At 52.5% G+C, this 19,083-nt stretch overlaps 1 protein-coding gene and 1 long non-coding RNA gene across 5 annotated transcripts in view; one reads left to right on the plus strand and one right to left on the minus strand.

The window, feature by feature from the left end:
• Nucleotides 1-14,962, plus strand: part of RAB11FIP4 (RAB11 family interacting protein 4) — a 113,254-nt gene extending 98,292 nt beyond the window's left edge. For 3 of the 4 annotated variants that reach the window (XM_081271610.1, XM_081271611.1, XM_081271612.1), the window contains 12 exons: nt 242-474; nt 2,811-3,005; nt 3,536-3,670; nt 3,974-4,009; nt 5,097-5,196; nt 5,481-5,584; nt 6,547-6,687; nt 9,132-9,213; nt 9,664-9,801; nt 9,875-10,030; nt 11,142-11,285; nt 12,780-14,962. In XM_081271610.1, the coding sequence (XP_081127736.1) occupies nt 242-474; nt 2,811-3,005; nt 3,536-3,670; nt 3,974-4,009; nt 5,097-5,196; nt 5,481-5,584; nt 6,547-6,687; nt 9,132-9,213; nt 9,664-9,801; nt 9,875-10,030; nt 11,142-11,285; nt 12,780-12,896 (1,581 nt within the window). In that variant the 3' untranslated portion in view covers nt 12,897-14,962. The remainder of the gene's footprint in view (nt 1-241; nt 475-2,810; nt 3,006-3,535; nt 3,671-3,973; nt 4,010-5,096; nt 5,197-5,480; nt 5,585-6,546; nt 6,688-9,131; nt 9,214-9,663; nt 9,802-9,874; nt 10,031-11,141; nt 11,286-12,779) is intronic. The other variant, XM_081271613.1, reaches the window with a different exon arrangement.
• On the minus strand, nt 6,731-9,984 carry LOC308636241. Its single transcript, XR_014019379.1, has 3 exons — nt 9,851-9,984; nt 7,135-7,222; nt 6,731-6,881 (listed from the first exon to the last, which is right to left on the minus strand). It is a non-coding gene; the product is annotated as an uncharacterized lncRNA (long non-coding RNA).
• Nucleotides 14,963-19,083: the final 4,121 nt, after the last annotated feature.

The following is a 19,083-nucleotide window of genomic DNA, read 5'->3' on the forward strand; positions in this document are numbered from 1 at the left end:
ATGGATGGCTGTCCCTGGGAGGTCTAGCTCCTCACTGGACTCTCATGAGTGGTCCAGTATGAGAAGCCCCAAACTAGTCTTCCTGCCAGGCATTCTCACACTTGTGGTCTTGGGGTCTGGGCCTTCCCAAACGGCAGTCTCCACTGTCCCTGGCCCTGTTGATGCCCTTGAAATTGGATGAGGTGTGCCAAGTTCCAGTGATCTCATGCCCCCAGTCATTCTGTCCCCCTGTCTTTCCCAGGACATTGAGGTCCCTGGCTCCACCTTTGCTGATGGCGAGCTCATCCCCAGGGAGCCCAGCATCTTTCCCGAGGACGAGGAGGAGCCTATGATGACACTGGCCCCAGCTGAGGGCTCCCTGGAGTCAGATCTGGACAGCCCCATGGAAAGCACCCAGAGCCTGGAGGGGTCTGTCGGGAGTCCTGCCGAGGACAAGGAGCGGGGTCTCGGGGGCCTATTTCTGCCAGAGGACAAGTGAGTGAAAACTGATGGAGCTCGGTATGTGTCTTTTAGGCCCAGAAATGCAGTCATTGAAAGAGCAAGTGGAACGCTAAAGATCGCATCCCTGGCGTTCCTTCTCTGCAGGTTCTGCACCGCGGGAAGTTCTAAGCAGCCTCGATGCCTGACAGTAGGAAGAGTTCTGGAATTTCAGGCAGCTGTGCCAAGTCAGTTTTAATGACTGCTTAATGAGAGGGGACGCATACTCTTTCATCAGAATTGTTTAAAAAACAGTATTAATATCTAAGTAGAGCTGGGGATATAGCTTAGTGGTAAAGCACTTGCCTGGCATGCTCAGGCCCTGGATTCAATCCCCAGCACTGCAGGAGGAGAGGGAAGACCTAGTGACTTCCCAGGATAATAATAGAGAGAAATTACTACGTCGTAACTAAAGGGAAGACTTAGTCAGAGGTGATGCATTGACCTCTCTTTGTTAGTAGGTTGTGGATGGGGTCGGCCAGGCCCTGATCTGTTAGTGTGGTATCAGCAGAAGGGAGTCTTTCATTTCAGCTCTCCTGAAATCTCTGGAGGGATACAGTGCTTGTGGGGTGATGGGATGCAGCCACCACCTGGCTGAGGGGCCACAGCAATTAGGAGTGGTGACCCAGGTATTGGAAGAAAGTGACAGGGCAACTCAGATATTTAAGAGAGGGCAGGGGAGGGGTGTTCCAGTGTTGGCTAAACCACACGAAATTGCCAGCTTTTCCTCAGTTTTTCGACCTTCCAAAAGGTGGTTCAGCCTAACACCCGCCCCCCCTAGTGCTCAGAGAGTCACGATGCCCTCGGGGGCCCCCTTGACGTGGTCTGTCTACTGAGAGGAGTCCATGGTGGCTGGGACTACATCAACTACACCTGTGACCAGTCCACCCCAGAACAAATGGCTGAGGCCAACAGAACTATCAATCTGGTAGCCGGTCATCTGCCATTTGGCACCATTGTTTTCTGGGACTAATGACCAAGAGGCCAGCCAGCCCTGGCTGCCAAGAATTTCAGTCAAATTTATAAGGAAAGCACTGAGCAATGCGGTTAATTCAACCTGAAGTGCCTAGGAGCCCAAAGACGGGCTTTTGAATAAATAAATAAACAAAAAATGGGGCGAGGTGCCAGGAAATGCGATCTTTACTCACCCTATCATTAACCCAGCTCCTTAGATAGAAACTGGGGTTCCTGGGGGTATGGTTTGAGAATTGCTGCTTTAACCCATGATTACAAGATTCTTTCCCTAGTTCAGGTTCCCCATTTTTGAGTGGAGGCTCAGGGAGCTCAGGGAAATCATGATGTCTGAGTGATGGTGTAGGGAAATTACCGCAGAGTGACCACAGGGGAGATACGTTCACAGGGGATGCACTGGACCGCTCTCTGTTGTTGGGTGATAGATGGGACCAGCCAGGCCCTGATATGTCACAGGACATACCGTGGGTCCCCCTTGGAGGCTCTGACCTGTGGTTTGTTTTGTTTTGTTTTTTGATTAAACATCTTTGGACTGGAAGTCTCCTCTCTAAACAGGAGACACTTCTTACCTAATAGCTTATTGCTATCTATCATTTCATTTTAAAAGGTGAGCATGCCAATTAAGCAAAACTTGAAAAAGGTAGGAAAAGCAAGAATGAGGAAAAATAAGCAATGACCCTAAACCCGAGTCCTGTTACCATGTCAGTGTTTTTATTTCCTATGCTTCCTCCTTCTGTACAGACCTTTGACATACTCAGTCTTCTTCTTCTTTTTATTGAATACTGAAGATTGAACCTGGGGGAACTTTACCACTAAGCTACACCCCCAGCCCTTTTATGTTCTGTTTTGAGACAGAACTTCACTAAGTAGCTGAGACTGACCTCAAACTTACAACCCTTCTGCCACAGCCTCCCAAGTCACTGGGATTGTAGGCATGGGCCACTGCATGTAGCTGATGTACTCAGTCTTTAAAAATGTCTCAAAATTTGTAACTAACTTTATTTATATTCATTTTCTTAGATTATTGCCAATATTTTTATGAAGGTTTCAACAACCATTTTATATTCCATTACTTAATGTTTGATTCACTAATGTATGTTCTAGTTTAATAACTATAATTATAATTTAATTGAGTTAAACTATTCAAGTAGTAACCATTGTTTTGCTACTCAGTTTGCATTGTGTCTTGCAGAAAGTTTCTATGGTGAGATGTTCCCTTTGGGATGGGGTCCCAAAGTCAAAAGATGCAAACTGGATGAGATTCTCACTGTCTGTAGTGCCGAAGGCCTGGCCTGTCTCCCCCACTAGGAGCTATAGGTGGGACCCCTCAGTCTTTCACTAACAGATGCTGTGGCCCCCAGGTCCCTGGTCCACACTCCATCCATGACGACATCAGACCTCTCCACACATTCCACCGCCTCACTCATCAGCAACGAGGAGCAGTTTGAAGACTACGGGGAGGGGGATGACGTGGACTGTGCCCCCAGCAGCCCCTGCCCCGATGATGAGACCAGGACCAACGTCTACTCGGACCTGGGGTCTTCGGTGTCTTCCAGGTGGCTCCTTGGTCTGGGATGGTATTGGGGGCTCAGAAAAAAAAATGGCAGAACCAATCCGGCCTCATCCTAGGAGATCAGATAGGCAGAGTCCTGAAATGACCATCCTGCCCTCTGACCTGGGGCTTGGGGGTGCTGCCTTTGCACCCCGATTGGGAGATTGGAGTTCTTCCTCCCTCCTTCCATCTTAGCAAAGAAACAGTTAACTAAGCTGGAAGGCCACAGGCCCTGACAGGGGTGTCTGTGTCATCTTGCTTCTAGAACCTCCTTCCATGATCGCTTCCCCCCACCTGAGTCATTACTTCCTCTGACATTCCCTCTTGGTGTGCTGTGCTTATTAAGTGGGTGCATCTCACTGGCCGCTTCTCTTTGAGCTTGTTGGTGAAGGGGTGCTCGGTTGCTTTATTCCCACTCTCTGCCCTGCTCTGCAAAGTTTATAAATCTTGGGAACCAAATGAAGTGAGCTCAGCAGCAGGGACAGGGCACAGCCTGACGGCTAAGAAGGTGATTTCCTCCCTCCCCTGGATCAGTGCGGGGCAGACACCGAGGAAGATGCGGCACACCTACAACAGCGAGCTGCTGGATGTGTACTGCTCTCAGTGCTGCAAGAAGATCAACCTGCTGAATGACTTGGAAGCCCGGCTGAAAAACCTGAAGGCCAACAGGTGAGGCCCACAGCCCAGAGGTGGTGGGAGGCCAGGTGGCGCCTGGAGGCAGGAGTCCTGGGCAGGGCAGTCCACTCTGTCTTAGCAGATCAGAGGACACTCAGAGCAGGGCTGATCCTGGGGGCTTTTCCTGCAATGGGAAGTCAAACTGTTTTTTTTCTCGGGGCCAAGTGGACATGCAAAATCCCTTTAGTGGAGGGACAAGCCTCATTCTGCATGTTGGTGTCTTGTAATAGGTGGAGAAAAGGAATGGACCAGACACTGGTCAGTGACTGTTTCTTCTCTCTCTTTCTCTCTCTCCAGCCCCAACCGAAAAATCTCTAGCACTGCCTTTGGACGGTAAGGACCCCTTGGAGGACAATGAGTTGAGAGCTGTCCCCTTAACTATGTTATTGCTGCCTGGGGGCCAGGTCTCTGTGCCAGCAGCCCAGACTCAGCCAGTGTCCTGTGGGTGGCTGAATGAGTAGAGGGGTGTGAGGGTGCCCAGGGCCCTGTAGCAGAGCAGCCAGAGGCCTGCTTCTCAGAAAGAAGTGCATGCCCTTCCTCGCCCTCATTCTTCCCTTGGTCCCCTCTTGGTTTCGGTCAGTGTCGTCACACCTTTGACTGCCTCGGCCTTGTGTGGACTTGGTAGGGATGCCCTGAGACAGTGACCCCACAGTTGTCGTGCCCTTCATACAAAAGAGACCCTGGGTTCTTGCTGGCAGAGATGCAGTGAGTCCTGCACAGCTGCCCTGCTGCCCCTGGGGTTCTGTGCCATGCTCCTATAGCCTGGCCCAGGTCCGTGCCAGGATATCAGCTGCCAGCACCCAGGCTCTGGCTCAGTTCTGGGTGGGAAGGCCTCTTGGTACAGACCCTGGCTGCTGCCTGTGAGGGAGTAGGGCAGGGGATGTCATTAGAGGATGGCAGCTGAAATTTTCCAAGGATGACCTCTGTAAATGTCCACCTATTTCCAGCCTCATCCTCAACCCAGTGCCAGTAAAGCATGCTGGATCTCTCCTGCACCTTCCTCCAGAGTTCCCTGAGAGGTGGCAGGAGCCATCTCGGTGGAGGGGGCCGAGCCCGACTGGGCAGCCGCAGGAGGTCAGGCCCTGTGCTGGCCTGTGGAGCCAGGCTCCCTCTATTGCAGCTTTCTAACCAGAAGAAAGGGGCCTTGTAGGCCAGCCCTGGCCATTTGGTAGCTGTTGGCTGGATGCTGCTGTGAAGAGGGTTTGGAGGTGGCGGGAAAGAGCAGTTGTCGATGGGCCATGGCTGCTAGCAGCCCCTCCACCAGCCTCAGAGCAGGTGATGCTCTCCCCCACTGGCTGAGGGAGGGCGGCCTCCTTGTTGGGGCCGTTAGGGTACAGCAGGTTCCCCCAGCCTGTAGCCTACGTCTGGACCCCACCTCTGGAGGGCCCCTGCAGCCACAATCCATTGCCCACCCCTGCAGGCAGCTCATGCACAACAGTAACTTCAGCAGCAGTAACGGCAGCACTGAGGACCTGTTCCGGGACAGCATTGACTCCTGTGACAATGACATCACGGAGAAGGTGGGCCCTGGGCAGGTGGAGAAGGAAGGGAGTCAGTGTGTGCATGCTCCCGGGGGTAGTGGGAAGTACTTTGGGCTGCCGGCTGGGGACTCAGATGACCCTGTACCTTGTCTAAGAGCTAGGGGTAGGGGTGACAGGCACGTGGGCCCCTCAGTGTCATCCTCACTCAACATGACCACTTTTCTCATGCACTGCCATTTGAAGGTCTTGGTCATGGACTTTCTAGGTTCTCAGTCCTGTGGCCTCCAAGGTCTTCTCTAGCCCATCCCTACTCTCTGCTGTAGGTAAGCTTCCTAGAAAAGAAGGTGACAGAGCTGGAGAATGACAGCCTGACCAGTGGGGACCTGAAGAGCAAGCTAAAGCAGGAGAACACACAGCTGGTGCACAGGTGAGGCCAGAGCATGGATCTGGGGACCGCAGGGCTGTCCCTGTGGCTGAGGCCCCGAGAAAAGCTGATGGTGGTAACTTACAGCTCTGAGGGGCAGAGGAGCTTGACCTTGACTGTAGGCCTGAGGCATTACCTCTGCCAGGCCAGCAGTCCCAGGGCAGAGCTGGGATCTGCTGTCCCTCACTGCTTACAGTGACCAGAGCCCCAGCTCCTTCCTGGGATCAAGCTCTGCAGAGGAAGAGGCCAGTGAGGGTGGCTGGCAGGAGGGGTCCTGGTGGAGGCCACTGAGCATATGCTCAGTGCTCCCAGCACTGACTGGGATGAAGCGGATGTTGCATTTGGTAGTCCTCCCCAGATGCAGGAAGCTTGGTAGACATACCATAGGGTCTAGTCCTCTACCTTGTGTACACCCTGAGGTCAGCTTGGTGGAGGGACCATTGCCAGTGAGATACACCTAGACTGATACCACCTACACCACCATAGTGGGTTATAACATCCACAGCGGGGACCTGGCCCTTTGGTCTGACATATGTGGGGCATTAGTCAAGATGTGCTGTGTTTGGAGTCAAGGTGCCTAGTAACCTGAATTGCTGATCAGAGGGACACTGCCCAGGAAATTAGATCAAAAATGAGGAGGGGAGGCTCGAGACAGTATCCAGCTGAGACCAGGCTGGCGCTTCCTCTCTGTGCTACCGTGTGCATCCCGCCATCCCAGGTGTGGTGTCACTCCCTTCTGGACCCACGCCAGGTCTGCCCCTGGCACATGTGACTAGTTCACCTCCCTTTAGATGTCCTAATTTATTTCTTGGCTGGCAGGCCTAGCAGATACTCCACCCTCCCTGGGTGGGCGTGTTGGGATTTGGCAGGGTCAGGTCTCCCCCTGTGAACAACTGGGTTGGGATGAGACCCCTCAGGCCCCAGAAGCTTGCGGTCCTAGAGCTGTGCCCCCTCCCCTGCCCCAGGGTGCATGAGCTGGAGGAGATGGTGAAGGATCAGGAGACCATGGCTGAGCAGGCACTGGAGGAGGAGGCCCGGCGACACCGTGAAGCCTACACCAAGCTGGAGCGGGAGAAGAGCACGGAGCTGGAGCTGCTCCACACCAGGTGCCCCTGCCTTCTGCTGCCTCCCACTGTGTAGTCGGGAAAACTGAACTGCTGCTGTAAGAGGTCTACTTCTGATGCCTTAAACACACGTGGGCAAGCTGGACACGGGGTGCACACCTGGCATCCTAGCAACTTGGAATGCTGAGGCAGGAAGATCCACAAGTTCAAGGCCAGTCTCAGCAACTTTGAAGACCCTGTCTCAAAATAAATAAATAAATAATAAAAAGGGCGGGGGATGTAGCTCAGTGGTGGAGTACTTGCCTCGTGTGTGTAAAGCCCTGGGTTCAATCCCTAGCCCTCACCCCCCCACACACACACGGGTCTGTTCTTTAAGGAGTATGCAAAAGAAATTTCATAGTAACATCATTCATATTAGGTAAAAGAAGCAATACAAATATTTAGCAATATTTGTTTTTTAAAAATACATTTAAAAACCCTACTTCCTACCTGGTGTCCCAGGCTAGGTTGATGTTCAGGCTTGGAGCTCCCCTGCTGTCAAAGCCTCTGATCCTGAATCTACTTGGGTGGATTGAACCTGGGCAAAGGGAATTAGAAAACAAGGGTCCCAGTTTTATATGGGCTCCTGCACCTTGGGTGTGCATGTGGCTTCACTGTCAGAACCTGAGGCAGATAGGGCAGGGGGTGCACTGGCCCAGGAGACTGATTGGTCACCCATTAGACATGTCATTCCCCCATGTCTGCTTCCCAGAGCCCCAGGGAGGCTGTTGCATGCCATGCGGACAGTGAGGGCTCCTTCCCCACAGGCTGGGGTCCCTTCAGCCCCAGCAGAGAAGACACTGTCTTTTTGATGCTCTTGATGCTCCTCAGACCCTGGGACTGTCTCTGAGCAGAGCCTTCCCAGATTGGCTACACCCAGCCTGGACAGGGGAGGTGGCTGGGAGTTAGGCCATGTGAGGTTCCTTGAGGCTCATGGGTGGGCACCCCCTGCTTCAGCCAGGCAGGCCCAAGGGAACTGGGTCACCTGCCCTGGAGCAGTTAAAGGAGACTTCCTGGAACCCCTGTGCTGAGACCAGCCTTGTCACCAGGGTGGATTTCAAATCTGAACTTGGGCTTTAGGAGTTGTTTGCTTCCGTTTCCGGAGGTCTCCTTGAGGGCCCCTGCGCTTACTCAGCCTGCTTTTTGCCCTTTAGAGGATGGGACACATGGGAGAAGATGGTATGAGCACTAGCCAGAGAGCCAGAGGACAAATACAGAGAGCCACTGCCCTCCCTAGCTACCTTCCCACTTGTGCCCTTTGGACAACTCCAGGGGCCGCTGTTCACGCACAGTGTGTGGGCGGTGTTCCCAGAGTCTGTAGCCTGCTGCCTGCCTGCCTTTACCAGCTCCGGGCCACCTTCCCTGGGTCTGAATTCCTCTCAGGCACTGGCCTTGGGGCCTCTCCTAGGGCTCTCAGAGGGGGAAAGTGGAGGTCAGAAAACCATCCCTCCAGGAAATGACAGTGGTTGGAGCCCTGCCTGAGTACCTGGCTGTCCATGGAATCACTTGAGGACAGCCCTTTGTGATACTAACAGGATTATTGCATCAGAACCAAGGCCCGGAGGAGGCAGCCTCAGTGAGCACTCAGGGGAGAGGCCTGGTGATACACTGGAGTCAGAAAGGAAGGCAAATATGGTCATTGCCTTCAAACTGCAGATAGGGCCTGGTCACAGCCAGCCCCAGGAAGATCTTCTTTCCAACTAGCAGAGAACAGCCTTCTGTGATATTTCAGTCTTCAAAGGATGCATGCAAAAAGAGTCTTTTGTTCTTATTCACAAATGAATGTTTCCTTTTATTGGAAAAAAAACAAGAGTGACAACTTAATATCTTTACTATTTTGCTTCTGCTGGCAGAAAGCTCAGGGTTCTGTGTGTGGAGCGCACCCTATTGGAAATGCTTGGAACCAGAGTGTTTCAGATTTCTTTTTTTTTTTTTTTTTTTTTTTCCAGATTTTAGAATATTTACACATACCTAAGATATCTAGGGGCTAAACCCAAGCCTGAATGTGAAGTCTATATATGTTTCATATGTAGCTCAAACACACAGCCTGAAAATGACTAGGGGTACTGAGGTGTCTTATCACTGAGCCACATCCTTTCTTTAAATTTTTTTCTTTTGAGACAGTCTCAGTATGTTGCTGAGGCTGACCTCAAACTTGCAATCCTCCTATCCCAGCCTCCTGAGTTGCTGCAATTACAGTCACACACTACCATGCCTGGCATGAAAATAATTATACGCAATTTCAGGTTTTGGAGCCTCCTGGGTTTCTGGGTCAGGGATACACAAACTGTGTTATCATTTGGCAAAAAAAAAAAAAAAAAGTCTCTGTTTCAGTTAGTTTCTGGTAGATTCCCTCCAGGAGGCAGAAAACACTTCAAACTGCCATTTCCTTGTGAAACAATCTGCATTCCAGATTTCTGAAATTCATGACTCTCTCCTTTCCTCAGGGTGCAACAATTAGAGGAGGAAAATACTGAGCTCAGGACGACAGTGACTCGACTCAAGTCACAAACCGAGAAACTGGACGAGGTGAGCAGCATTCTGGACGAGAAGCTGTATCCACAGAGAAGCAAGGTTGGCCAAAGAGGGCCGTGAGTTTATACTTTCTGAAACTAAAAAGCTAGACCCCCCTACCTTAAAAAATAAAGCAAGCTGTGAATAATGGCGTGTGTTTTCTGCAGTGATTATAGAGTATACATTCCCCATATGATAGGAATGATAGTCTGAAGAGTGAGAGAGCTTCTGTTGGGGCCTATGTGGTCTGTACGGGCTCTACCCAGCTTCTCTGGAGGACTTGGGCCTGAGGTGTTCTTAGCTGTGTTTCTAGAATCACAGGGGACCTGCCTGTTCTTTAAGCCATGACTTGGAGGGCTCTGTCCCACGGGGCGGGGCCATCTCTCCATTTGCTCAGAGAAGCCTTTGGGTCAGAGGTGCCCGACTCTGGCCACCCCCTTCCCATGACTGGTCTCCTTGCTCCAGGAGCGGCAGCGCATGTCCGACCGGCTGGAGGACACCAGCCTGCGGCTCAAGGACGAGATGGACCTGTACAAACGCATGATGGACAAGCTGCGGCAGAACCGCCTGGAGTTCCAGAAGGAGCGGGAGGCGACACAGGAGGTGGGTCCCTGCCAGAGGGCCCCGGGGCTCCCCCCAGCGTCCCCCTTACCACCAACCAGCCTCTCCCCCGCAGCTCATCGAGGACTTGCGCAAGGAGCTGGAGCACCTGCAGATGTACAAGCTGGACTGCGAGCGGCAGGGCAGGGGCCGCGGCTCCTCCGGCCTGGGCGAGTTCAGTGCCAGGGCCCGCGAGGTGGAGCTGGAGCACGAGGTCAAGCGGCTAAAGCAGGTGGGCCCTGAGAGCTGCCGTCCAGCAGGATGAGGTGCCCAGGACAGCCGCATGGGCTTCCTGCGCTGGGACCCTGGCAAGGGAGCCAAGGTGGTAATCCCTCCTCCTGCCCCACACACTCCCCCCTGCTCCTCTCCACCACCTGACCGTCAGGACTGACTACCTGGCTCATGGCTCAGGTCAAGTGACTTGGCTCTGGCTACATCTGGCGGATCTCAGGATCTTTCCATCTATAAAAAGAAAGCGACATCACTGTCCTGTCTTTGATGCTTGGGGTGAGACTGAGACTCAGTCCAGCTGCAGCTTAGTGCCTGGCTGGGCTGGGTTCTCCCAGCAGGACACACCAAGTCTGAGGTTCCATTTCAGTGCTCCCAGGAACACTCCCTTCATTGGACGTCAGTTATGGTGGGGGAGTGGGATCAGGAAGGGGCAGTGACCCTACAAGGGAGTAATGTCCACTGAAGTCCACCAAGCTCAGCCTGACCATGTGGGTGGGAGTCTGTGATTCAAGTCACATCTTTGAGTTTGTTTCACTTGAGGCAGAGGAGCTGGCACCTGTGCCCTGGCAGTGCTCCTAAGCCTAGCCCTTCTCCCATCCAGGAGGGGCTCCCGGGTCTCAAGTGCAAGCCTTAAAGCATCTTTGGGCAAGAGCTGGCACATAGGGTTGATGTCGGCTGATGACCCCTTCAGGAGGGATGGATACCTAGAGCACTTGCCACTCAGCAGAATTCCAGAGCTCCTGTTCACCCAGACCCCAGAGCAGGGCTCTCCTCAGTAAGGGCCAAGGTTGCAGGATGAGCTCCCAGTGGGCCCCAGGGAGGAAGGAATGGCCAGGCATGCTCCTGTCCAAGAAACATGGCTCCTCTGGGCAGGGCAGTAACTCCCCCTCCAACCCCATGATCTCAAAGGGACTCCAGGCCCTAGACCAGGATTTGGTCCTCCACCCTGACGCCTGGCAAAGGCTACATCCTTGTCAGGCCTCCTGAAGTGGCCACAGCACATGCTGAGGGAGGGTGCCTGTGGCTGTAGGGAAATAGTGGATACAGAGAGAGGGTTCCAGCAGACTCCAGATGCCTCTTAGAGTTGATGTTGTCTTCACCTGTCTCTGTAGGAGAACCATAAGCTGCGGGATCAGAATGACGACTTGAATGGACAGATCCTGAGCCTCAGCCTCTATGAAGCAAAGAACCTCTTTGCTACCCAGACCAAAGCCCAGTCTTTGGCTGCAGAAATTGACACAGCATCTCGAGATGAGGTAGACTGTCCCCTCGCTCTTGGTTGGACCCCGGCCCCTCCCCTTCCCCCTCCAGGACCATGAGCCCCAGGCTGCCCAGGGCCTGAAAGCCAGAGGAGGGCCTGGCCCCTCAGTGTCCCCATCTACCACTACCCCAAAAGACAGGCACAGCTGTGTAGGAGGTGGCCACAGGGGAACAAGTCAGCTCTGGTTTCTGCTGAAAGGAGCACAGGTTTAGGACAGGGTGGAGCATGAGTCTGAGCCCTGCCGGAGAAGTGGCCAGTGGGTTGCGTCTTCATGGAGACCCAGGTTAGGCTGTGATTCCACCGCCCTTGGCAGGAGGAGAAGGGAGCTGGCATTTCTTTCTTTCTTTTTTTTTTTTTTTTTTTAAAGAGAGAGTGAGAGAGGAGAGAGAGAGAGAAAAAGAATTTTTAATATTTATTGTTTTAGTTTTCGGCGGACACAACATCTTTGTTGGTATGTGGTGCTGAGGATCGAACCCGGGCCGCACGCATGCCAGGCGAGCGCGCTACCGCTTGAGCCACATCCCCAGCCCCGGGAGCTGGCATTTCTTTAGCGTCAGCTTTTGCGCATGTTCTCATTTCACCTGATAACTCTGGGGCTTTATGAATACCTCCATTATAGACCAAGAGAACAGGGCACAGGCTCACCCAGCTGCAGTGGGAGAGGGACCCTGCTGTCTAGCACCAAAGCCCACTCTTCTACAAATGCCAGAACTCCTAGCCACATTTTAACACGACCCTAAGACCCCATGCCACTGAAACTTACACTCTTCCTGGGACCCAGAGCTTATGGTCAACCTCTGGCCTCAAGGAGCTCCTGACTGGTCACCAGCACCCCTAGCCCCAGGGCAGAGGCAGCAGTTTGGCTGCACCCTAAAGGACACAATAGGAATTGCCTCAGAGAAGGGCAAGGGCAGGACTCTGGTGGGAAGGCTGGCAGCCTCAGGAGTCTTTGGTGCCCTGGAACTGTGAATGTCAGCCTTGATCATATATGTCTTTAGTGGGCACGGTGGCACACGCCTATAATCCCAATGGCTCGGGAGGCTGAGGCAGGAGGATCTCGAGTTCAAAGCCAGCCTCAGCAACAGCGAGACCCTAAGCAACTCAGCGAGACCCTGTCTCTAAATAAAATACAAAATAGGGCTGAGGATGTGGCTCAGTGGTCAAGTGCCCCTGAGTTCAATCTCCAACACCCAAAATAAAAATAAATAAATAAATAAATAAATAAATAAATAAATAAATGCCTTTGGCCAGTGTGGTCAACCTTAAAAAAAAAAATTGCCCACCCCCAATGCCTCCACAGACCACTTACATTGCCTAAGACCCTTGTCCTGGTCTCCAGGTACTAGTGTTAGTGTGGGGTCTTGCCTTGCCCAGGGCCTCCTGGGTCCCTCAGTCATCAGACACTAGCTCACTGCAAGACTGGGGATCTGGGCTCTGCCACACCCCCATCTAGGCCTAGCCTCTGACCTGTCTCTCCCACTCCCTTCAGCTAATGGAAGCCCTAAAAGAACAGGAGGAGATCAACTTCCGGCTGAGGCAGTACATGGACAAGATTATCCTGGCCATCCTGGACCACAACCCTTCCATCCTGGAGATCAAGCACTGAAGAGGGGGCTGGCTGCAGAGCGGCCTTAGGACCTGGGGACCAAGGGGCAGGCCCTGCCCCAGGATGTGGGCCTGGGCCCACACTCACACTGTAAATGTACCTCTGGCCACCATGCATACCGTGTACTGGTGTATATGTGGGCTGAGCGTGGGACCGTGGCTGGTGACACCTGCGCAGTGAGCTGTGTGTGCACTTTGTGGCCCCTTTGCAAGGGGCAGAGGGTACTGGCAGCGGAGAGAACAAGGTCTGCCATGGGAGTTCCTGCGATAACGAGAACTGGACAATTATGTTTCACTTACTGGATAAAATGATTCTACCTCTGGGATAAGGATTAGAAATACTCTAGGGAGACAGGCTCTTCTCTCCCTGCCCCACCTCCCGGGATAAGGAGCAAAATCTGATCTTTTCTAGGAGTTTGGTTGCTCTTTCCAGCCTCTTTGGCCATCAAGCCCAGGTATTTGAGCTCAAAGAGAAGGAAGGGGCGTCTGGGGGGACCCAGTGGAGGAGCCCTCGGGCAGCCCTCTGCGGGGCAGTGTATGGTGTCCAGAGGACTCGGGTTCACAGAGCTGTAGACAGGCCGTCCTCATTGCTGGGGTTCTTGGCATCTTGACGTTCTCCCTGCCCTCCCCGCCTGCTCACCCACCTCCCCTTTATGGTTTGGTTTTGTTTTTAAGACAATGAAATAGAAGCACCATTCACTTGGGTATAAAATGAAGAAATCAAAAGGAAAGAAGCAGCTTAGGAGGTGGGGGTGTCAAAACAGGTTGGGCAACCAAAGAAAGGATTCCCAGAGGGGCAGGGCTGCCTGCAGCCGCGCAGACGGACTGTCGCTTGTTACTGGTGAGGGCAGGCCTCAGGATGGATTCCAGAATCCGAGCTTGGGCTCCCCTGGGGAGCTAGAGCAGCCCCCTTCTTTGGTCTTCATCCAGGGGAACAGACACTGCGCTGGTGGGACATGCAGGTGGGAAAGTTGCAGGGAAACCTTTGTCTTCCGTGCTTTGGACACATGGTGGGAATTTCCACCGTGGATTTTTAATGTGATCTCTTGTTCTAGGCAGCAGGGAATAGATGTGGTCCTTTCCTTCGAGTTTTCCAGTCTATCTGAATTTTCTATAGCTTGTGATTCCTTTCCTTGACCCAAATCTATATAAACACGTATGGTCTTATTTCTTCCCCTGCAGTTTCTTGTTTTCTTCAGCACATCTAGCGGGAAAAGGAAGGTTCGGGCATGTTGAGGAGGGTAGAGAGGGGTGTATGCAGAGAAGGCAGGCAGCGGAGGATGAAGAGGGGACCTGGGGGACTTGGGTGTGTCCCCAGGTTTGGAGACAGGGCTGTAGCCAAGACTGATCTTTGTTCCATTCCAATCAACTTTGCTTCTGTTGGATTTTGTGATTTCTTTTTAATATGTGCAGTTTGGTCTCATGCTGCAAATAATGGGGTTGCACTGGTTCTGCCCAGGACTCTGGAATTACCCATGCCCAGAAGACTGGCTGGGGCATTTTCTCTAGAAGGCCCTGTTCTCAGGATATTAGGCTCCCCCAAGGGTCTGAGAAGACACAGGCAGAGAAAGGCGGCCTGAGGAGTGGGTCTCTTGAGTATTTGCCAGTAGCAAGGAATGGCCACAACCAGAGGCAAATGACAAGTTGCAACATGGCATTGACCTGGGTTTTCTATTGCAAGAAGTGCCACTGAGGCCAGCCAAGTCAGGGCCCTGGTCCATGGGGGTGAGTATTTAATAAGTAAAATTGCATATGTTCTTTAGCTGCATTAGTGCAGATTCCAGAGAAGGCCACAGAAGCCAGAGTTAGAGCCGCTATGAAGGAATTTCTGCCAGGGGAAGAGGGGGTGGGAAAAGACAGCCTGCTCCATTCTCCTCGCCTCTCCCTGTAGGGGGCGCCATTGGCATGGGTTTCCTGAGAGGCCAAAAAAAAAAAAAGAGCCAGTGTCAGAGAGGCCTCTGGAAGAGGGACTTTTAAATGAGGGAGTGAATTCCCTGTAACACACACCTTCCATTAAATCCAACCTCCTTACTTTCTTCAGCCAGGATGCATTTCTTGTCAGCTCAGCTTTTTTTTTTTTTAATTTTATTTTTTTTATTGGTTGTTCACAACATTACAAAGCTCTTGACATATCATATTTCATACATTAGATTGAAGTGGGTTATGAACCCTCAATTTCAGCTCAGCTTTTTAAGATCAGATATGTTTGGGGGCTGGAGATGTAGTTCAGTGGTAGAGGGCTTGTGCAAGGGCCTGGATTCAATCCCTACTGCCGCCCCCCCACACCCTACCCCCCAAATCATGTATGTCTTTAAAATGCTCTTCTGATCCTGAAGGCTAGCCTGATGGGAGCCAACGCCCCAGCTCCACAGCCCTGCTCCCGCTGTGTTTTCTGCCTCCCTCGCTCATTTTCCAGCTGGGAGTTCTACCCCAGCTGTCCCTTGTTGTATTGCTAGGTGGTAAACATGTGCCCAGTTAGATTTGAACTTCAGGCTAGGCACAGTGGTCACACCTGTAATCCCAGGGGTTTGGGAGGCTGAGGCAGGAGGATCATGAGTTCAAAGTCAGCCTCAGCAACTTAGAGAGGCCCTCAGCAACTCAGCAAGACCGATAAAGTAAAATAAATAAAATCCAAAAAAGGGCTGGGAATGTGGCTCCGTGGTGGAGTGCCCCTGGGTTCAATCCCTGATACCAAAAAAAAAAAAAAAATGAATTTCAGATACACAGCAAATAATTTTTCACTTTTAGAATATATATGTTCCAGTTAATACTTGAGACATATTTTAAATGAGCTTTAAAATTTTTTGATCCCCCAAAGGGCTGGGGTATAGCACAGTGGTAGAACATTTGCCTAGCACATGCGATGCCCTGGGTTCAATCCCCAGTACCCAAAACCAAACAAACCCAAAACCGATCTCTGGACATTCTGGTTTAATTGGTCCTGACCCCTGGCTCAAGCCTCTGAATTTGGGAGTACCCAGGTGCATCTAATTTAACTGGGTGTTTTATGGGAGTTTGGGGTGAGGGTTGTTTTTTGCCTACCAATAGGACAGATCAATAGTAATCTATCTAAAGTTTAGAGGGTTTTGTTTGGGGGCGGCGGGGGCGTTCTGGAGAAGATTCACATTTTATGTAACATTGAGCTGTCCTTGCCATCATTTGGAAGCCAAACAAAATTAGCTAATGTTTTCCTTTTTTAAATTTTAACTTTGAAGTAGCTGGAGTTAGACCTGGATTATTTTATTTTAAACTGGTAGATCTATTTGAGAATCATCAGAGGGGAATTCCTTTTTCTTGACTTTATTTCTGATCTATAAAAACCACAAAGCACCAGAAACTTCCAGTCCTCTGGAGGCTTCTAACAGTGTGCACTGCAGTCACCTGGAGAGATGAGGAAACTCTGATGACTGGGCTGACTCCCCAGAGGTCCAGACTGAATTGCTGTAGCCCCAGCACCTGGATTTTAAAAGAACTTGATACATATTCATCATGCACACCATATAACTATTTGATTTGGCCAATATCCCGCCCACCCCCTGGTCCCTTTCATCTACTGATCTCCATTTGGTTTTCATGAATCCCCTCCCCCACACCTTTCTTTTCCTTTTTCCTCTCTAGCTTCCACATATGAAGAAAACATATGACCTTGGACCTGAGTTTGGCTTATTTCATTTAACATAATGGTCTCTAGTTCCATCCATTTTCCTGCAAATGACATAATCTTATTTTTATTTATGGCTGAGTAAAACACCGTTGTGTATATACACCCCATTTTATGTATCTGTTCATCTGTTAGTGGACGCCTAGGCTGGTTCCATGGTTTGGCTACTGTGAATTGTGGTACCTACGTGTTGAAAGACCTCAGGTGATGTCAGTGTGTAGCTCAGGGCTGAGACCCCTTGTCCTAGAAGCTTGTTGGCCAGAGGTCGAGAAAACCGGTAGTAGTGGCCTCTGGGCTTGTTGAGCCAGGACAGGTCCAGGGCCTCTGCTGAGGTGGTGGATGGTGGCTTTACCTGTGGTGACGTCAAGTGGCCCTTGCCCCAGGATGGGAGTCCAGATGGCCTCGGGACCAGTAGATCCAGCTGTTCTCCGCAGCTTGGAGATTAGTACACTTAGGTGGGCAGCAGTCTCTGCCCCTGAGTCAGAGATGACACGTGTTGAAATGTATTGACCACAGGCCCTTTACTAAGTGGGGGCAGAACAGAGTCGGCTGAGAGCTGTTCCCTGAGAGCCACTGGCTTACACAGCTGAGCTAGAGGGACCCTGGCTTCGTGGGCTTTGTCTGTGCTCTGACCAGGCAGATGGGGGAAGGCCTGGCTCTTCCCATTGTTAGCCAAACCAGACCCAGGCTCGGGCCTTGGAGGCTCCAGGTGCTAGTCCACTGACCAGTCTGATTCCTGGCCCAGGTGGGGGCTCTTTGTCCCAGCGAGGGACATCATAGCCTGCCAAAGCCTGCAGCAAGGCCTGGGGAGGTGGGGAGCATTCAGTCCCCTCTGTGTGCTCCAGGTGTGTGTGAGAGCTGGCTCTGGATGGGATTGGGTAGTCACCATGCCAAGGAAATGACTTTGGTCACCTGGTAGATCCCTGATGGCTCTGTAGGGGGCTGAGTGAGGAGAGGGACCATTTAGGGATTCAGTGCTAGCATCTCCCCTGGTCTCTCCTCCCCGTCCCTCCCTTTGGGACCCAAGGTCTCCTCTGTAGGTTGGTGCTTCAGGCTGTTAAGATGGAGGCCCGCCCCACAAGGGGTCTGAAGTTAGAGGGGCGGTACCCTTACCTGGTGACTTGGAACTCTGATCTTAGGGACCTCAAGGTCCTGACACGTGTACCTGTGATGGGCAGCTGAGGAGGGCTCCTACGGGCCCGCCCCACCTGCCTGATGGGACGGTCCTAAGGCCCTCTGCCATCCTCTGGCTGCCCATCTGAGAGGTTACCAGCTTTCCAGAAGAGTTTGTGTCTATGAGCAAGACCCTGGTGAAGGGCAAGGCCACCGTTCTCACTGGGTTCCGCATGCTCCTCCTCTCTCCGTTGTGACTGTAGTGTAGGGCTGTCTGCCCCAGAGACACCAGCTGGGGAGGGCATCCCAGGCCACCTCTGCTGCCAGTCTAAGTGCTGCTGTGCCCGGGGCCACCCTGCATCCTGCTGGGACCGCCTGCTTTGCTGTGCTGCCCGGGCTGTTTTTGTCTGCATGGTTTGGGGTTTTTGTCCTCGTGCCTTTTTTTCCCCTGTCACCACTGTACGGGATTCTCCCTGTGTCCCCACTGCCCCCTTTTCTACACACTCTCGTGGTCGCTGCCTTCCCAGCCCTGTAAACGTGGACATATGCATCCTACTTTGTAACCTCGGGCCTCCCCCTGGACGGCCGAGCTCCCAGGCACTTTGACTACCCACCAAGACCAGGCCTGCCTCCCCTCGGCTCCCCCGGCCTCACCCTGCCTTGTAGACTCGGTGACTTTGTACAGAATATTTTGTCATTGTCTTAAGCACTGGGGGCCCGGCACTGAGTCCCGCCCCCAGCCTGCGGTTAGTTAGAAACCTGAATCCCAGGTAAGGGCAACTTCGTGTAAAGTGACTTCAAACTCCTGCGCACCCTCTTGCTGTGAGCATGCGGGTACTTGAACCTGGGCCACTGGCCCCAGCAGGGGTGCCGTGAGTCTTGCAGGTCTGCAGCAGATACCTGCTGCTTCTGGAGGAAGCCCTGGCTGTGTGGTTCCCTGTACCCAGCAGTGGGCCTGGGTTTAGGGCCACCGTGTCTAGTGTGTAGGACAGCTGCAGACCCAAGGGAGAGGAAGAGGCTTGCTACTGTCCCTGCCTGTGTATTAACACCTGCCCAGCCCTTCCTAGTCTGCCGAAGGTGCTCAGACCAGAGTGCCATTAAATATCAGACTGATGTCAGGACCCGGATGGGACAGGGCATCACTGAGGACTCTCAGCCCGTCGTCGCCTCCCCTCCTCCCAGCTTTTTCCCGTCTGGGGCTGGGTCTCTTGCAGACCAGGTAGAGTAGACTGCATGGTGACCTCACGCTCCAGGGCTTGGTTCACGGCTTCTGACTCTGTGGGATTCCACTTGGGTGTTTGCCTCAGGAGTCCGGGTCTGGAAACGGCCTTAGCTTTAGGACTGGGATGGGACTTCTGCTTTCAGGCCCCAGAGAGGGAGGGTGTGGGCGAGGCCCCAAGGCTGGGTCCCAGGT

Source organism: Spermophilus citellus, assembly GCF_964194105.1.
Source record: "Spermophilus citellus genome assembly, chromosome: 17".
NCBI lineage: Eukaryota > Metazoa > Chordata > Mammalia > Rodentia > Sciuridae > Spermophilus > Spermophilus citellus.